Source organism: Nuphar pumila, chromosome 3, assembly GCF_984573655.1.
Source record: "Nuphar pumila chromosome 3, dmNupPumi1.hap1.1, whole genome shotgun sequence".
NCBI lineage: Eukaryota > Viridiplantae > Streptophyta > Magnoliopsida > Nymphaeales > Nymphaeaceae > Nuphar > Nuphar pumila.
Genome location: NC_143251.1, coordinates 124,305,743 through 124,326,818, shown reverse-complemented (window position 1 = coordinate 124,326,818; position 21,076 = coordinate 124,305,743). Strand labels below are relative to the sequence as shown.

The 21,076-nt window shown below is 36.3% G+C and overlaps 1 protein-coding gene across 1 annotated transcript in view; it reads right to left on the bottom strand.

The window, feature by feature from the left end:
• LOC149843609 (ATP-dependent zinc metalloprotease FTSH 11, chloroplastic/mitochondrial-like) overlaps positions 1-20,472 on the bottom strand; it is an 84,726-nt gene extending 64,254 nt beyond the window's left edge. Inside the window, exons 1-6 of the mRNA XM_089999961.1 lie at positions 19,830-20,472; positions 13,887-14,040; positions 11,232-11,324; positions 10,993-11,081; positions 10,557-10,680; positions 8,205-8,324 (exon numbers count right to left, since the gene is read on the bottom strand). Of these exons, the coding sequence (XP_089856087.1) occupies positions 8,205-8,324; positions 10,557-10,680; positions 10,993-11,081; positions 11,232-11,324; positions 13,887-14,040; positions 19,830-20,368 (1,119 nt within the window). The 5' untranslated portion in view covers positions 20,369-20,472. The remainder of the gene's footprint in view (positions 1-8,204; positions 8,325-10,556; positions 10,681-10,992; positions 11,082-11,231; positions 11,325-13,886; positions 14,041-19,829) is intronic.
• Between the last annotated feature and the right edge of the window lie 604 nt (positions 20,473-21,076).

The following is a 21,076-nucleotide window of genomic DNA, read 5'->3' as shown; positions in this document are numbered from 1 at the left end:
ATAACATTTCATTTATTCATAATAAAGATTTACAAAATCCACGCCGGATCACCTGGTCTGAGAAATGTACAACCTCACAAGGAGTTACCGCTCTTGACGGATGGTCTGCCTGGTCTTGTACAATGCACTTCCTCACAGGAATATACCGTCTTCGCGGGCTACCCGCTCTTGGACAATGCACTTCCTCACAGAAACTTACCGCTCTAGTCGGATTACCTGATTTGGTCATGCATACCCTCACAGAGAATCCTTTAGGAACAGTTCCTCAACAGGTACCATATCCAGTAAAAACTATTGTGATACATGCATTAACACGATTGACTACTCTCGGGGTCGATAGCCATCAACACGGGCATAAGCATGTATACAATCAAAGCAGCACATCATACATCACTTCATATGGCATTAAAATTATAAAATCACACATTTAACCAATAAGGCTTCATGAACCAAAGTTCACCATTGAACTTAAACATTTATCGCATGCATTCATAATTTCATTTCACGTGGCATTTAAATGATATCATACATAAGCATATCATCATACGCATCATATCGTCGCCACAAAGAACATTGCACTTCGTAAATTGAACCTCGAAGATGCGTAAACAAAACATGAGTTCCATGCATGCATACGTGAACATGCACATTTCATAATACAAAACAACTAAACATCAACATACATAACTCCTACGTAGTTCGAGATTTGCACACACGATAAAAGTCATATGCATTTTTCACCACGTGAATCGATATATCACCTTAAATATAATCGTGTAAGGGTTGGTCAAAATCTCATTGACCATCCTACCGTACATCATATGCATATATTTCTCAAGCAAAAAAGACATACAAGTTCAAAACAATTTATAACATTTGCATGCATTCTTTTATACAAGAATAAATGAGTCCATCATAAGACAAGACAATATATATAACATTCAGAGTATGCATCGAATACGACTTATACATATCCATAGTAGTTATATGTGCACTATGTATCAAATTCATACAAACACACAAAGCAACATAGTATGCGCAAACCAAAGTATGATGACACACATTGCGTACATATTATATATTCATAAGTGCACAAGAATTCAAACCCACAGACAGGTGTACCTGCAGCAAATGCACTCCATATTCCACTAACTACAATCATGACAAGCATGATCTCCGAACTACAATCACAAGAGTCTTGGATATCCGCAACTAAGTGAAGTGTGTGAACATAACTTGTATTTGCAATTCATTTAGATATTCAGTGCAACATCATGCTTACACAATTAGTGCCTAGACATGTTTTCTATAAGTTCAGTTAAGGTATCTTACCTTAATAATGTGAAGAACAATAAATTGAAACTCAAAAGACCGAGAAATTTCGAAGTACGCAAAGACCACTACCCAAGCAATACAACGAACCCTTCGTGTGTGATCGCAAATACCAAAAACTCAAAAAAATGCCAATTATAACAAGATTAGCCAAAAATAGCAAATTACCCTATAAATCATTACCAAGAGCCAAATAACACACAAATACACTCCAATAATTTACAAAATACATCAAAAATATATTTAAATATAATATATAAAATGCAGCGAGAGAGGGAGAACAACTAACCTCATGGATGCCGACGTTGACGATTGAGTTGTTGTGAATGGATCGACACTATGCTGCCATTGAGTTGTTGTGGGTTGCTTCTTCAAGGCACAGTTGGGCAGCAGACAATAGCACAAAATCGATATATAGCCACAAAGGCTCGGATCAATGGATCCGAACAAAACTTTATTTGATGATTAATAATGCTCACAATTTAAAGAAATGAAGGGAACCAAAAACTCAATAGACAGTTGTTGGGCTGCAAGGAACTAACAAACAAAAAAGAATGAAAGAAAGAGATGCTGCAATAGAAAAAAAATAGAGGGAGACAAAAGTTGTGGTAGAGTCAATCTTCTGTGTTCGCACAAAACCCTAGGATAGGGTTTTAACTAATCAGTTGGCGGATCCGGGTCGTGGGTCCAGTCATGGACCCGCGATAGGATCCGGGTCTTCTTCTTGTCGGATCTGGGTCGTCCGGGTCGGAGTGCCTCGTACTCGTTTGGAGTAGGTACGCAAGGGAACCACTTCCCCATGTCTCGGTACCACGTTCTGGATCGGATCCACTGCATGGGTCCGATCCTCAATCCCTTCATGCAAATCGGGTCCGCTGCCTGGGTCAGACTGTATGGACCTCGGTCCACCCTGCACTACATCAATATATATATATATATATATATATATGATTTATAGCCCAAAATAGTTCTATAAATGCAAATTATACCCTGATTGGCTTGAATGAACAAATGAATATGTAATAAATAAATAAATGAAATTCAAAAGCTAGAAACACATTTCTAATTTGGAGATAAAAAAATGAGTTCTTTATTTATTAATAATCCTTAAAAATTATGGGTTTTACATTTTGAATTCAAAGAAGCTTTCTTTTTCCAAAAAGGATACATTTTCTGACACATACAACTTTTCATTTTGAAAATCAAAACACCTGTAGCCTTTTTTATTATCAGCATATCCTAAAAAAGCACATGGGATTGCACGAGGATAGAGTTTGTTATTTTTTTTGTGAAAACAAAACATTTGCATCCAAAGACTCTTAACCTAGAATAATCTAGAGCTAAGTTGACAAGTTTTTTTATTGGAGTTATATTCTTTAATGAGGAAGATGGCATCCTATTAATAAGATAGATCGCAGTTAGGGTAGCCTCAGCCCAAAACCCTTTTAAAACTTGATTTGCAATTAGCAAGGTCTTAGTAGTTTCCATAATGTGCCAATGTTTACGTTCGGCTAGGCCATTCTATTATGGAGTGTGTGGATATGATCTTTTATGTGTAATGCCATGTAAATTAAGATAGTCTTTGAATACTTTGGATATAAACTCTTCCTCTAAATCAGTGCGAAAAATGAAAATATCATTTTGAAATTTATTTTTAACCATTTTATAAAATATTTGAAAGTTAGCAAAAACTCCAAATTTATGTTTAAGAAAATAAATCCAAGTATGTCTAGAAAAGTCATTAACAAAAATGACATAATATGCATAACCACCTTTGGAAATAACTAGTGCGGGTCCCCAAACATCCGAATGTATTAACTCAAGTGGTCGTGAAAAAACAAAAGTTCTACTAAGAAACAGTAATCTTTTCATTTTGCCAAGAATGCAGTCTTTACAAGAAAAACTTTCAAAATTACAAATTTTTCCTAAACTTAGAAAATATTAAATTTTAGACATGTGAGGATGGCCAAGTCTTTTATGCCATAAATCTAATTCTAATTTCTGAACATTATAACAAAATGCATTCTTGGGCAATTCCAAAAAGTCTATGTAATAGAGTCCTTCGGTATGGCCTTCCCCAATCAGCTTCCCTGACTGGTGATCATGTACCCAACAAGCATGAGAAGAGAAGGAGATATTACATCCATAGTCAAATATTTGCGAAACAGATAAGAGATTCAAATTTAGTTTAGGGATATATCTAACTTTTGGAATAAAAAAAAATGGATTTTTGAAAATTTTCAAAACATCCTACTTTTATTTCAAGAGATGTGTCATCAACTGTAAAAACCTTTGACTCACTTGAGTTATTTTTAAGATATTTTGATAGGCTATTGACATTTGAGGTCATGTGAAAAGAAGCACCAGAATTTAAAAGCTAAGGAAAGTTACCTGGACCGAAGAAAGATGCAACAGCCGCTCCATTTGAAGCTTCAGTTAAGGAGGATACCCCTTTGAGAAGAGGTTGAAGAATTTTCATCAATTGCACCATAGATATAGGTGCATCTTGATCTTTTGACTCATATTCAATAGATGCAACTCTTTTTTTTGCTCTTGTTTTTAACTTTGGACATTGAAGCCTATAGTGCCCTGGTCATCATCAACTTTTGAAGTATTTTTTCTAAGTCTATTTTCCTCAATAGCGAGCTCTTCGATAGTATCGACAATAGAAGGAATTTTTCCATGATGTAAAAAGGTTGATTTGGTGGATTCAAACTCTGGCATTAAATCATTCACATATTGATAGAAATGTTTTATATCTAGTTGCTTTTGGTGAAACTCGATATCGTCGGTACAATATCATTTGGGCTCAAGAAGAGTTAACTCTTCCCAAAGTTCGAACAACTCATTATAATATTCTTGAATAGTTTTATCTTTTTGAGTCATTGTCCAAACTTTGTCTTGTAAATTGTACATGTGCAATATCTTTAAAGGAATACATATTTTTAAGGTATTCTCAAACCTTATCGGCATGCTCGAACTTAGCAAGACTAGAGCATTTCTTAATGTCTACGCTATTAATTATCCATGACATAATTTTTGCATGCCTTAGCCTCCACTCTTTTCATTTCTTTTCATAAGTGTCTAAAGCCTTGCTCTTCTCCCCTTCCGTTAAAGAAACTTCTTTATCACCCTCTATTTTAGTAAGAGATAGTTTAGGTTCTGAATCGAAACCATCCACTATACCCCATAACCCTTTTCCCCAAATGTGGTGCTTCATAATCGAAACCCACATTACATAATTAATATCATTTAGATTCATGGGTATGATGGTGATCTTATCATTGTCATCCATCTTTTATAAGGGTGAGAAAAGAATAGATGCGAGAAGAGAAAAGAGTATAAGAGAGAGGATGAAAAAGAAATGATACAAATTTTTGTAGCAAATTTTTTTTCAATTTCCTCCTTTCTTCAAAAGAGTCTTCTTAAGCCACAAACAAGGTGATGAAACACCTTTTGCAAGAGGCACGAAAAATGAGGTAGAAGTTCTTCAAGATCTAAGATCTCCCTTGCTTTGATATCATGTAATGAATTGGTGGTCTTCCACAAAAGCACTTGAATCTCTCAAAAGAGTGTCTATCAAAGACACTTCAAACAAGACCCATAAAAGGGTATATTCAGAAGAACACAAAATGAAATAATAAATCTTTATTTATAACCAAAATACTTAAGAAGCATTAGTGAAATACATTGAAGGGGTTCACCCCTATTTATACAAAAGAAAGAAAGAGAGGAGAGCTCATTTTGAGCTCTCCCAAAAGAGTCGTTGGACTCTAGTCCAACAACTCTTATTATAGTCGTTGGACTCTAGTCCAACGGCTACAACACAGTCAAGTTTCAACTAGGAACTTGACTGGATAAATTATCTAGTTCCTATTGAACTAGATACTAAAAAGAAAATAAAGAAAATAAAAATAATAAAAGGAAAAATATATATATTAATATTATTATATAATATTATTACATATATTGCAGTTTACATTTTAACATTAGGTGCATATTTTAAACCATATAAATCTTTTTTGAAATGAAGTAAATTTTCAAAAAGAATCCCATATCCAGGAGGGGAATTCATATAAACTTCTTTTAATTCTCCATTTAAAAATGCACTCTTTACATTCATTTGATATATAGACCAACCCTTTATGGCAGCTACAACTATGAGAGTTCTAACGGAGGTCATCCTAGCTGCAAGTGAAAAAGTTTCATCATAATCTATAATGTAGTCTTCATAATATCATTTTGCCACTAATCTAGCTTTGTATTTTTTAAAGTCCCATCACTCTTGGTTTTAACTTTGTAAACTCACCTATAGCCTATGGTTTTCTTTCCTTTAGGTAAATCTTTTATTTCTCAGCTTTTTTATTTTCAAGAGCTTCTAATTTATAGGTAGCTGGTTCTCAGTTCTTTGCTTGATTATAGGTAGCTGGTTCAAAATAAGACAGAACTTTGGCTAGGTAGGCTCTACATAGAGGAGAGAATGAATCATATGAAACTAATCTATCAGGAGGTCTAGACTCTAGAGACTTTGTCAGATCTTTTAAGTTCACCAAATTGCTATCCTTCTAAGTTAGAATAATTTTATAAGGCACTAGGTTGTCTCTCATTTCCACGTCTACTATTGCACCAAATAACAAAATAAAATAATTCCTATTCTATCCAAATAACAAAATAAAAATAATACATATGTATACAAGTATACATACATTCATTGGTATGTATACACACACACACAAACATATATTACATATATAATATGTACAAAAAATAACTATATATTGAACATGACCAGGGGGACAGGAGTGTTTTTCTTCTCCAATTTCCTGCTTGTACATATTTCTTAGATTTTTCATGGTATCAGAGCCAAAAAATCTGAAACTATGTGACAGATTTTGGATTCCCATTCTTCTTAATTTTAGTAATATCTTAAGACTCATCCTGCTACACCTAGTTTGTTTCTTCTGTTTCATATTTATCTCCTGCTTTCTTGTTTTCTTCTTCATACTCTCTTTTTCTTTTATCCATCTTTCTTCTATATTCTTGAATCATAGACCTTTGTTCTTGCTTCCTTATTCTTCTTCAGTTTCTTTTTCAAAGAAGTTAAACTTTCTTCTTTTTATTCCTTTCTTTTTCTGATCCTATTTTCAGATTTCTTCTTTTTTTCGCCTACTCTTAACTGTAACATCAAACCATTGACATCATTTCTGATGTCAGCCCTAATTACTACTCACGTACGTCAGCTTCTAGCATTGTTGACAACATCCCTTCCTCGTTCAGCACATGATTTATTTCATTCTTCTTCATGCTATATCCCTAGCCTCCCTTCAATATCCCATTTATCAAGGTCAACATTAAAGAAACCCCCATTAACTTAATGCTTGAATGGAACAATGGTTCTCTAGTTTGATATATAAAACTCTCAAAACGCACAGATTATGGTGCTCTCTCTCTCTCTCTCTCTCTCTCTCTCTCTCTCTCTCTCTCTCTCTATATATATATATATATATATATATATATATATATATATATATATTCTAACCAGATGCACTTTCTCGCCTATTTTCTTGTCTGCTAAGTTTTTCTCAGGTATTACAGCATTCACATCATAAAAAAGTAGCCCAAAGAGGCTTGATAGAGATTCCTCAGCAATAATGTGTCAAAACAAATGCATCATACTACAATGGTGGAAACTGAAAGAGAACCATTATACAACTTGCCTCTGGGTATCCTTGATACTCTAATGAGCTGATGGTTGTAAAGAGGGCACGCATGCATCACAGAGAAGGCTAACACATACACAAATTCTGCCTCCAATAGTATCAAACCTCCATAAAGTCAACACACAAAATTCTCTATGGTCTAGAGCATCAATACAACTAGTATTGGAAGCTCAGAGTCTGGAACCTAAACACAAAGACCTCAGGAAATACACGGGAGTGGAGCACAATCTGTAACAAGGATTGTCACAGATACAATAATCATTCAAAATGAAACTCAATCTCCAAATCTTTCCTTCCTAGCCATCATCACCAAAGCCAGCAAGAAAACCTACCACCTAAGCTAAATCCCCGATGGTTGTCCATCAGACAAAAATCAAGGAACACTAATCAATGAAAAATATAAGGCATAAAGGGAAAAGGCAACAAAGGCAAGAGAGGAATGTACCTTTAATCAATAAAAGAATCACTATGAACAATTACTGCAGAACATGAAGCAAGCCCAAAGAAAAGTCACTAGCAGTGTTGATTTCATCATTTAGCTGTGCTTGGGATCCCTGAATTGGAGGTGGTTGTGGTTTCCCTAACACTCTCTGCTATTTGGGAACAGTGTGTTGCAATTTGTCCAACAGCTTCTGTTGTTTGGGACCAGCGGTGCCGTCAAATCACTATGTTCAGATGGAGTTGCCAATCCAACACCATTCACAAGAGAATGTTTTTGACAAATCCATCCTCAAGACTAGATTTTGGCAACACTACATTTTTGTAAAACCATATTTTGGCAACACATGGAAAGGGTGTTTCCATCCCATTGTAAGGCTACCAAACACAGCCTTAATCAAACTGCAAATTTACAAGGGGCTACAATTTAACTAACAAAATGTATGCAAAGATAAGAAAACAGAAAACAGAACACAGTGTCAAGAAAGGCAGGCTTCAAGACAATGCTAGATTCTTACAGTTATTTACATAATAAAACCCAGCAAAGTTGTTTTATGTCAAACATAGCAAATAAGCAAATGCAAAAGCACGTGCATGAGCACACATACATATGCACATGCACGTGCCCATGGAACAGAAAATAATCACCATATACAAAATGGCAATTGCAGATTTTAAGGAATTATGAATAAGTCATTTAAATTTTAAACCTACCTTAGGTAACTTTCCTCCAAGACGAGTAAACTTAGAAGGATTTTTCAAATATTCAACCACTTCCTCAAGTTCATGCTTTGCATCATCACATCCTTTCACATCCTTGAAGGTTTTTACATTCTGCAAATGACCAGGTGGGCTTTAGTAAGGGTGGCAATTCGAAACATAGATATAATACATACAACTATTCATGTATATACATGTGTCTGCATGTGTATGCACATACATGTAAAAGACTAAAAACACATCCACATACTTATGAATGTACACACATGTTAGTATGTGAATTTTGTGAAAATGCATGTACATATGTGCAGACACAAGCACACTTTAATAATATTACATTATATATCATTATCATCACCAAGCCATATGTCAACTGCACAACATTGGTACACACACAAAAAAAAAAAAAAACAAATAATATTACATAATATATCAGCACCAAGACCTGCCAGTTTTTGGCAAAAGTATGAATTGTCAATCATGCTGCATTGTGAACTGTTGACTTTTGAAGCTCTTAAAGTTTCATGCTTACGCAACAAAATTAGATGATCCAAAGCATGTTTTTGACTAAATAATCCACGTAGATCATATCCATAAGGCTTGATCAAAAAAAAAGTTGAAAATAGGTGGTTTCTACTAGAGACTGCGTATAGTCAAGGGTAGTGTGTGTGTGTGTGTGTGTCTAATATATATATATATATATATATATATATATATATATATATATATATATATATATAATCAAATTGATTCCTTGTGAAAATTTTTAACCTTTTTGCAAGTTTTTTTTGTTTAAAAGAAATTACTAAAGCATAGCTTTCTAAAGTTTCAAAAAGTCTATGATAAATCTTTTAAAGTTAAACAATACTAATAGGTCATTGTGAACATAAAAATGAGCAAACTGACCCATTACAACACTATTTTTGGATGGGTTTCTATCAGGGGGAGAACCATAGAAAAACAAAATCAAAACATAGGTGTCTTAAAGTTTTTATGGGTATTTTGAGTGGGTCTCTGAAAAAAACATAAAAAGGGCTACTTTTGGGTACTTTTAAAGAGGGCTTGTCTAGTTATTTAGGTTTTTAGTAGAGGTCAATTACAATATAAAGTGAGGAAGAAAGGAAGAAAGATGAGAATGAAAGAGGAAAATGAACAAAAGAGAACTGAAAGGGGAAAAGAGTAGTTTAAGGAAAGGAGCAAAGAGACAGGTAAGAAAGGCATGGAAGAGAGTGAGGGAAGAAAAGAGAAGGTAGAAAGAAGAAAGGGATGGCAAAGGTTTCATTTTCATTGCAGTTCGATCTTTACCATAAAACCCAAATCTCTTCACTTAAATTTGGCTTTTCAATATAAAATATCAAAGTCTTCCTGAGATACTTCTGAGGAAGAACAATAAAAAGTTGAAAACATTGCAAGAATTTTCCTCCTTAGGTATTGCCAAGACAAAATTATGGTATGAAGTAACCAACCAAAGAACGTTAAAGGACAATAAAAAATGCACTGTGATAAACAATGAACCAGCATATTAACCAAGTAACCATAGCAGGACAAAAGCAGATAGATGATCCTATAATCAGCAGTCTTCCCCTGATATTACATGAAGCATTCTCATATACCTTTAAGACTTGACAGAGACTGACAATCAATTTTGCAGTCCCTCAAACAAGCCAACAAGAAATAAAAACAGACGCAACAATTACACCTTCAAGAGTGCTTCGATAAGGGAAACAAGCATTCCAGCCCAAGACAAGTAATTCAACGTTACATCCTAGCTGCAGAACCGTGGATAATCCATTTTATGCTCTTTTACAAAATGGTAGAGATGTGACATGAACCACTTAAGAAAAAGTAGAAAAGCAGGTGGTAGCTTTGCAGACATGCTTATCCACCAACATATACCTAACATTTAACCAGTTCCCAAAATCTCCTCAGAATTTTGACTAAAAGGATATTTCTTTAAGAGATTCAGAGATTCAAATAAGATTAAGCTTAGTAAGCAGGCAACACATATACATTGACATGTAAATGCAGTCTAGAATGATTTTGCAAGTCACCTCAAATATTGTTCATATGACATCAGGGTAGTTATTCAAAATTTCAAATGGTGAGACTTGATTAAGATATCTTAGGTTTCAATAAAATGGTGTTAGCTTAAAAACAACAATCAGCACCAAAATAAAGAATAACAATATCAATGCAAAGTAAATCTGTCTAGAAAATAGCAAAACAACAAAATTCCTTATACAAAAAGAACAAATGAAGTATATATCTTAATTTATCAAGTCCTAAATGGGATATATTGTCATACTGAAATAAAACACTCAGTCTGGAAAATATCTAGAACCTTACCTTCTCTGGCATAATCTCTTTGTTTAGTTCTTTTGGAGCATATGAAGAACTAGAGCCAACACCAGAAGTACCTATACCACCTAGACTTCCAACATATTTTTGCAGAGCAGCCGCACCCATAACCCTGACAACAGTACATAATATCAAAACAATGAGAAAAATATCTCAAGGATGCCCTATCTGTGCACAAACAAGTAGCATGTAGAACCAATATCCCAAACAAGAATGGTGTAGAAATAATCAATTAGAGAGCACGGGTATACATATATGTGATGTATGTATCTAAAGCCACCACCTGACTGGAATATCATCACTAAGCAACTTTCAAATAACTACAAGTTTAAATGTTTAAATGCAATCTATTGCATGCATGCACTAGCTAACTGCATAGCTAGATACTAAATGCAAACAAACAACAAAGATGTGCATGACATACCACATCAATCCTACAACAACTGTGAACAGGATAGTGGAGATGAGCTCTTGAACAAACCGTGTAGACTTATTCGACGCCTTAGGATCAACCTAATTGGAAGAGGAAACAAAAAGAGGAAAAGTCAGCACAGCAAGTGACTTAGTTATAATGCACCAAATCAGAATCTTCTTTTATTAATTGCTTTTCATGACAACAATACATGTGTTTTCACAGCACAGATTAGAACACCTATACATTACCATCACCACATGCAATGGCTGCCTCTCAGAAATTCCAGGACTCAAGAATGACTCATCAGTGTTTCCTGAAACACGCTGCTTTAACTCTTGCAACTGTTTATAGAAAATAAGAAGTTTAGAAACAGTAGCATATTCCACATGGTCCAATTACTAAGCACAACCTAATTTCCCGAAGACACAAGAAAATTAAAGAAATCGGACTTTGAAACCTCAATGAATATCAAATAACTAGTTAAAGATAATCTCAGCAACAACTGCAACAATAAAAGTGCTTATGCAAACACTCATCTGCTAGAAACAGTGATGAATTTCCTCATTGGAATCAAGGGCTTGGCTGCGCAAATGCATCTCCACACTGCATTGAAACTAGTACCAGTACCATGTCGACATGGATCAATGCAGGTATGGCACCCTTGCAAAAGTACCTATGCTACATAGCTGCAAGCCTTTGGGCATCTTAGGCTTGCACAGGGACAACATCCATGAAAAAACAAATGTAATGAATGGCCCTTATCCTGAAGAGCACCTTCAAATATAGGGTAGGCTAATGGATCCTATGTCACAATGATACGGCTCCAGATAAGGGGATATGACCATTTTCATGAAGTTTTCAATATGGCTAGTATATAAGAGGATACGGAACGGAAGCCAACATGGGGTATCAGTGTGACATAGAATGGATCAAGAGATCAATAACATGGTTTAACAAAAAACAGGTGAATAGCATCAAACTCTGCAGCCAAAAGCATGTGCCTAGGCACATAAGAGACCTAGAACTTGAGTGAAGGCTACTTATGATTTGGAAATAGGTGATCACTTAGGACGCCCCATTGATACCTAAGAGAACCCGATCCAGACGTTGCCTAGGTTCTTCCATGTATTGCGACTCTTATTTTTCCGAGGTAACTGTCCATAAGAAGGCTGTTTCAGTTTAATGTTTAGTGCATGAAATCTTGGATACTGTAAAGCAATCTGCATTACATCGAGACTTATGAAAATATGAATTTCTCTTAAATATGTTTACTTTGTCTGATTTTATGTATGACTTTTGCTCCTTGGATCCATGCCAAAATATGAGCTGGTAGTTGTTGTTGCAGAAATGTTTCCATTTTTTTCTTGGAATGCGATTGCAGAATGGAATGATTAACTCAGGGAGTAAACTTTGTTAAGGGTTATCAGTAAATAGAGAAGACTAAAATGATAAATGGAGGATAATTAAAGCTAGAAGAGAATTTTGTTAAGGGTTATAAGAATAAAGAAGACTAGAATGACATGTAAAATGAAAGCAACATTAAGTGGAATAAGGTACACAGTCCAAGGGAAGATAATGAACAGTAAAATCAAGTCCAGAAGCTATTCCAATTTTCAACATATCAACTCTGAGGTTGGGGAAAAGAAGCGATGAAAAAAAAGGAGATCAACCTTCCCAGTCACAAGGTCAACTTCTATAAATAAACTAAATACAATTAATTCCTAATTCATCACAATGCCCTTTATAAATATTAAAAGCTATACCACCATCATTAATTTTGAAAAAATAAAACATAAGCATAAACAGCAAAACAGGTCAATTTTATGTTTGCAACTGTTCCTAGTACAGAACAACAAGAAATCCACCCAGGTGAAACTGAATTCTCAAAATCAACAAATCAAAGAAGAATTAAGTCATCTAAGACAAAAAAAGTATTTTTGATGTACAATAGAAGCAACCATGTCCACTGAGTTGAATTGGCAGATACAGCATGAAATGCATATGAGCTAATTATACAAAGGTTGGCTTCTGGTAGTAACTTAAAGGAATACAGTGTGATTGTGTGTTACATTAAAACAACCCAATAAAGAAATTGAGATGGTACAGATAGGTAGTACACGGCCTGAGATATCATCAGCACAAATGCAATGTCTGATTCAGATTGGAGAAGCAACCAGGGGAAGGCCAAAAATGACTAGAAAAGAGGCAACCAGATGCAATACAGAATACAATAACCCACGTTTAATATTTAATAGATACAAACGGAGAAATAATCCAAGAGTAGACCCAAAACTTGAGAAAGATGATTATGATGATGCTAATAATGATGAATGTGATGATGATTATGATTATGATGAGCTCAATTGAGTGACTAGCTGCCAATCTCTTATGCCAGACCTGGTTATAAACTAATGGCATATTTGTCCATATTTTAACTTTGAATCAGGGCTGAAATTGAGCGGATGAGATTTAGTGAATTATACCTGAACCTTGTAGGGCATGTTGACTTAAGACATTATGTGTTATTGAGTCACAAAATAATTTCAGATTTAGATGCCAGGGCAATTGAATCCCATATTCACATGGTCAACCAAAACGCTTGATGAATACTCAACATTATATGCTATTCTAACATCTACAGGCAAAAGAATATGCATAGGTCCCCAAAAAAGAAGAATCCACGAAACACATTTTTAGTGTGACATACTGAATAACATTGAATGACCAAGTGAATCAAGTTATCAATGTCTCAATTAACGGGAGATGTTATGTCCTCCCATGCCTTTTCCGGTCAGCACATTTCTTGAAGCTACTTCCAGTCATATATTGTTATTGCTTGATTCAAGATATACCAATGGCAATATGGCACACATAAAAAGTGAGAAATTTTGAACTGTTGCTACCAATGCAGGAAGACTGGAAGGCTTCCCAGATTTCTCGTCTGCAAGATATTCAGATATGGCATCTGTGACGACAAGAGCACGAAGATATTCTGCAACAGCTTTAGAATCCACAGCATGATCCCTTTGCTCAAAATGCTTTATAACAGATTCCGGGCTGAAACAAAACATAGAAAATATAAAAGCATAAGCCTGCCCACCTCATACATAAGTTGCAAAAAATGTACTCGTCCTAAAAACTGGGATTTATAACATAAGAATTCACATATGCATCAAATCTGAAGTCAAAGATTAATCAATATGCCTGAACCAAAAAACATATCGATAATAAAGAGTATGAGAAACAACCAATAAATCTACATAAAGTTAGAAAAAAATTAATCAATGATAACACTGTTCATTGAAAGGAGATGAAAAGCAAAGCCATAGTTTCTTTATTTCTAGTTATTTTGAAGGACAAGACCAAAAAGGGCAGTGCCAGTTTCAAGTGCATCAGTACAATCACACTAGGTATGAATTCATAAATTGAGTAGGCATCCCCAAAATATTTATAAACTCGAAAGTAGTTCATAGCTACTGTCATTCTATATCATCATATTTACTAGTTTGCAGGAAATTATAGGTATCAGATTTCCATCATATGATCGACAAAGATCATGAATTCCGGAACTTATATTAAAAGTGAGACACTGCTCAAATATTTGGCCAAGTTTCATGTTAGCCAAAGAAATAAAATGTCATAATAAAATGATCAGCAATATGGCTGCACAAACTTATGTTCCTCGTAAAAATAACTAGTGTGGATGTCATTCATGGTGTATGGCATTGGTATAGTAGAAACTAAAAGGTACAATGCACAGGAGTCAGGAAGGCTAATGTACTCTCTCCCTCCCCCTTTAAACTGCTCTCCCCATAAGCAGTCACAGTAAGGTTAGTGAGGTTCAGTATCAATGCCAAATATTGAATTGTGAAAGTCTAGATCACGCTGGCAAAGAAATGTTGCTAGGATAGAAGATCAGGACTATGATGTGCAAAGAGATGGTGAACAGGAAACCCTTGAATGAAGCATCATAATGTACACGTGAAACAATGGATGGTTGCCCTGGGCTACAAAGAAGATAAAAAGCTAAGTAAAGAAGGGAAATCAACTAAGGCCACCTTGGAACCACAGACCAATTCCTGTAACCAAAATCCATTCCAAGTGAGATACACCTCATTTTGCCTTTGCACAAAAAGAAACACTAATTTGGATGCATGAGCAGATGATGAGAGCGTGCAACTCTAATTCTTCAAAAGTACACAGTTTCTCCCCACCATGTGAATCACCAAGCAAGAAGGCCACCATCTCTAGATGTGCATCCAACTTCGGTCTTTTTTCCCCACCCACAGGGCAATGGTAATCATACTAATATAGCTTCTGCCTGAATAATCCAAGTTCAAGCCCACCCGTGCCATCTTGAGCAAGGAATGAAGGCAAGCAGGCCTATAAAAAGTAAAAAGAAGGTTTTATATAAATTTGCACACATAGCTGTAATGAAATAGTGTAAGTGGTAAAAACAATGCCACTAAGGGCTTACAAGATCACACTCACAATGTGGACAAGCACAAGTCCACTAAGGGACAACACAAATAGCCAACATAGGGCAAATACAAGAGTACAAAATATAGGATCTTATTAAGAAAGTGCTTGAGTAAAAGACTTAAAGAATAGGGGGGATTACACCTCTATTTATACATGAGAAAATAAGAGAAGAGAGACCATTGCTCTATGGTTAAAAAGACCATAGAGCCACTAATGGCTCCTCTAATTAAAAAAATAGAAAAAGAAAAATAAATAAAAGGAAAAAAATTAATAACTAAATATATGAATATATATATGTATACATAGGTATATACATACATGTATACATATATTTTAACACAACCTCAAACTTACGGTGAAACAACCGAAAGTTTGTTAAGGAGGAAAATAAAACGAGGTGCAGAAAGAGCTTTGGTGAAGAAATCCGCAAGCTGGTATTCTGATGTGGCATACTGCAATATAATAGTTTCTCTCAAATATTCATCTCTAACATAATGGCAATCCATCTCAATGTGTTTTGTACGCTCATAGAATGTGTGATTGCTTGTAATGTAGATTGAACTTTTGTTATCACAACACAACTTCGAAAAAGAAGAGATGATCACGCCCATATTTTTTAGAAAACTTCACAATCATACAAGTTTCATTGTTGTTGTAGCCATTGTCAGGTATTCAGCTTTGGTTGAGGGCGAGAATGCATTATGTTGCTTCTTGCATCTTTACGAAATTAGAGAATTTCCTAAAAACACACAAAAACCTATAGTTCAGATTCTATCGTTGGGATTTCATCTCCAATAAGCATCAGTATAAGCAAATAAATTCAGAGAGGGAGAAGAGGATAAGAAAAGTCATTTAGTGATGGTATTCTTGATGTATTTGATAATCCTTATCACAGCACTCATGTGCATAGTGGTCAAAACATGCTGAAACTGACTGACAAAATGATTTGCATGAGCTATATCCAGTCTGGTGATGAATAAGTAGGTGAGTGTCACGATCAGCAGACGATAGGGTGTAGGATCTTCAAGGAGAGTCTCATCTTCAAGCATTAGCTTAGCATTGATCACTTCTGGGGTTTCTACTTTCTTGTCATTTGAAATTTCAGACTTTGCGCAAATGTCAGCAGCAAGCTTCATTTGAGACAAAATGTACTCTCTCGGAAAGTATGCAACTTCAATGCCTAGAAAATATCTTAAATAACCCAAGTCAGACATGTCAAAAAAAAAAAAATTTAATATCACCAACTCTATGTTGGTCACTCCCAGTGACTATCATATCATCTACGTAAAGTAAAAGTAATGACTACTTTGGTACCTGTACTTTTAATAAAACAAGCAGTGTCAATATAACAGTATATGATAGCAAAGAAGGAAGCTAAAAAAGTAGTTCGAAATGCGAGGGCTAAGGTATATAAGGAGGTTTATGACAATTTGGATACCAAAGAAGGCAAGAAGGATATTTATAGGCTTGCAAAGATGAGAGATAGGAAATCGAGGGATTTGGGTATGGTAGATGTATCAAAGATGAAACGCAAAGGGTTTTAGTCAAAGATGAGGAGATTAAGGAGAGATGAAAAGATTATTTTGATAAGCTATTTAATGATAGTCATGCTCAAGATCTTGGAGACTTCTCCATTCCTTTTCATGAGATAAATCGTGACTTCATGCGCAAGATTCAAAAGAAAGAAATTGCAGAGGCTTTGAAGAAAATGAAATCAAGAAGGGCAGTTGGCCCAGATGGTATACCTATCGAGGCTTGGAAATGCTTCGGAGAGAAAGGTTTAGAATGGTTGACAAATCTTTTTAACTTGATTTGGTGAACAAATAAGATGCCTAATGAGTGGAGGAAGAGTACTTAAGTGCCTTTATATAAGAATAAGGGTGATATACAAGATTGCACAAACTATCGTGGTATAAAACTCATGAGTCATGCTATGAAACTTTGGGAGAGAGTGATTGAGTCTAGGTTGAGGAAGGTTGTCATGATATCGGAGAATCAATTTGGTTTTATGCCTGAAAGATCAACTATGAAGCTATACATCTTCTTAGACAACTTATTGAAAGATATAGAGAGAGGAATAAAGATTTGCATATGGTTTTTATTGATTTAGAGAAGGCATACGATAGAGTACCTAGGGACGTTCTCTGGTGGACAATGATGAAGAAAGGTGTTTCTCTCAAGTACATTAGTATAATTAAAGATATGTATGAAGGAGTAGTAACCAATGTCCACACTTGTGGAGGGGTGACAACCAATTTTCCGATAACGGTTGGGTTACATCAAGGATCTGCTTTAAGCCCTTTCCTATTTGCGATAGTGATGGATGAGCTTACGAGATCAATTCAAGAAAATGTACCATGGTGTATGTTGTTTGCTGATGATATTGTTTTGATTGATGAGTCTAGAGCTGGGGTTAATGCTAAGTTAGAATTATGGAGACAAACATTGGAAGCTAGAGGTTTTAAGTTGAGTAAGAGTAAGACTGAATATATGGAATGTCGGTTTAGTAAGCAACGAAGTAGTGATGGGAGTGTAGTGAAGCTTGGTGAGCAAGAAATACCGGTGAATGATTATTTCAAATATTTGGGATCCATCATTCAAAAGTATGGAGAAATTGATGGAGATGTAAATCATAGGATAAAGGTTGGGTGGATGAAATGGAAAAGTGCAACTGGAGTGTTGTGCGATCGTAGAATGTCATTGCGGTTGAAGGGAAAGTTTTATAGGATGACTATTAGACCCGCTTTACTATATGGTACGGAATGTTGGGCTGCCAAGAGACATCATATTCAAAAAATGAGTGTAGCTGAGATGCGGATGCTTAGATGGATGTGTGGAAATACAATAAAAGATAAGATTCGGAACGAGGAGATACGTAATAAGGTAGGCGTTGCACCCATTGAAAATAGGATGCGAGAGAATCGTTTACGGTGGTTTGGACATATTCGGCGAAGGCCTAATGATGCTCCAGTTAGAAGGTTGGAGAAATGGGAAAATATATTAGTTAAAAGAGGTCGGGGTAGGCATAGGAAGACTTGGATGGAGATGATAGGAAAGGATATGAATGCTTTGAACCTCACCGAGGACATGGCATTGGATAGAAATGATTGGAGGAAAAGGATTCATGTGGAAGACCCAAAATGAATTTCTTTTTTGGTTCATATCGCTGACCCCAATTGTTTTGGGATGAAGGCGTAGTTGTTGTTTGTTGTTGAAAAACCCAAATAAGACATGATACTACTAAATCTATCATAACAGGTCTTTGGGGCTTGTTTAAGGCCATATAAGGCCTTTTTCAAATTATAAATTTTACCATTTTCAATATTAACTTCGAATTTAAAATGCTTGACAATGCTTGCAGAAATGATGGTAATGACCAAAAAGCATAATATGTTCCCTCTAATTTATCTACTTATCATGTTAGCTTTGACTCTACCGATCGTGATTGCAAGTGTTGAAAGGGCATTTTCGGCTATGAATATTATCAAGACTTGATAAGCGAATGGGAGATAAATGGATGAATGATGTTTTGGTTACCTACGTCCAAAAAGACATATTTAACACTATTAGCTATGACTCAATTATGAATGGTTTTCAAAATATGAAAAAACAATGAGGTCAATTATAAAAGGCATGCTTTAGAACATTACTATTTGATTTTTTTTAAATATGTTGTATAGTTTATTAGTATTTATTTTTCCTTTTCATTGTGTATTTGTGTCCACCCAAGGTTAAATTCCTGGCTCGCCACTACTGGTTGTGCTTAAAGGAAACAGACTGTGCGGGATGCAAGAAAAAACTGAAAAGAACAAGGGGCAAAAAAAGAAGTCAGATTGGAAGCTTTGATTCTCTTTAGCAATATATCCATACTTACATGAGAATATATGGATTTACAGATTTATTTCAAATATGTTCCTTTTGTCTTCCTTTAAATACACAGTATTCAACTTATTGCATGTGCAAGCTTGTGATTCAACCAAGCAAAATGCACCTTTTCTGTTTGTTGCATGTACTTGTATCTTGCAATAGTATATGATACTATCTTGAACATTATAACAATCTTAAATTTCATAAGATATAATGCTAAAGAAAAATATAAGATTAACATAACTAATTTCCTGTTCTTGAAAAATAGTACCAAATCTTTATCATATCCACGGATACCTAACTAAAATCCCTTACCACGTATACTATATTAGCGCAGTGTCATCCGACAATGGTATGTTAAATTTCAGTCATCAAAACACTCGTAACACCATCGAATTACTCAATACTAAATCATAAGTAACAAGACAATAGCACTAGCAGGCTCGAACAAAGGAAACGCCGAATTCCCAGAAGCAATAAGATAAGCAACGCGGAACCTGTGTTTGTTGAGCTCGGCCAAGAGCGCGCTCTGCTTCGCCGCGTCCTTCGGGTTGGCGTCCGCCTCCGCCAGTAACCTCTCCAGCCGATTCTCCTGCCTCCAGAACGGCAGCCAACTCCTCCACTCCAATAAACCGCGAGCCGAAACCCATTTCCCCGCGGCGGCGACCAATCCCGCGGGGAACAGAAAGATCGGAGCCTTCCCTTCGTCCACGACAGCCTCGGACGAAGAAGCAGCTACTTCCCGGGGGGGCTCGTCCTCAAGGACAACTTCCTGGCCGTCGGGGAGGCCAGGGATCGAATCCCCGTCGCTCGGCTCGTACTTGGCGTCACGGAAGGGTTCGAAGCCTGCGTCGGAGGTCGAATTGACGGAATCCGGCGGCGAGGAGCGGAGGGTTCGGCACCGTCGGGCGGGCAAGGAGAGGGAGTTCGGGAGGGAAGGGAAGCGATGAAGGGAGACGCGAAGCTGAGGGAGCTGTCTTCTTAGGGAGGAGGACGAGGGCGTTCTACAGAAGAGAGATGCTTGGAGTGCGCACATCGTCTCTTTCCAGTTTCGCTTCCGTCAGCGGGCACGAGAGCTCGCGCGACTCCGCTCTTTCTATTTTTCGCTCTTAGCGTTAGCGTGGCCACACAAAAAAAAAAGGGACGGTGCGGAGCCGTCTTATCTTGGTGGAACGTACGATGCCCGGGAGTCGAGAAATGCCTGTGTTGTTGAAATGACTGAATCGCCCCTTCACGGCACGGGAAACTAATCGGATTGGATTCTTTCCGACCTTGTTCGCACGGATCCGTAATAGAAGACTCGAGAGTCTGATCAGTGCTGACCGTGTCAAATATTATGGACTCGTGCGCATGCGTTCGGGAAGTGATGATTTCCCAAACCAAACAGTGGGAATCTACGGCACGGGATACTTCAGCTTATGCTCGCATCTTGTTCTATTATAAGTTATCCTTGTCCCTGCCCGTAATAGGAAACTGCACAAAATGGTTTGTCTTATGTTCTTTTGAGCCTGTCCATGTGACAGAGTGGAGTAGTCATAAGGCCTTTAGGTTTGGTTATAAAGTGTGGATGGGCTGTCAATGGGGTCTGGTTAGGGGTGGCAAAACCTGACCCGACCCGCCAACCCGCCTCTTAGGCGGGTTCAGGTTTGGCAAAAACAAACCCCTTTAATAAACGGGTTGACCCGTCTAACCCGTTTATTAAACGGGTCGGGTTCGTGTTAGAGGTATGCCAACCCGCCAACCC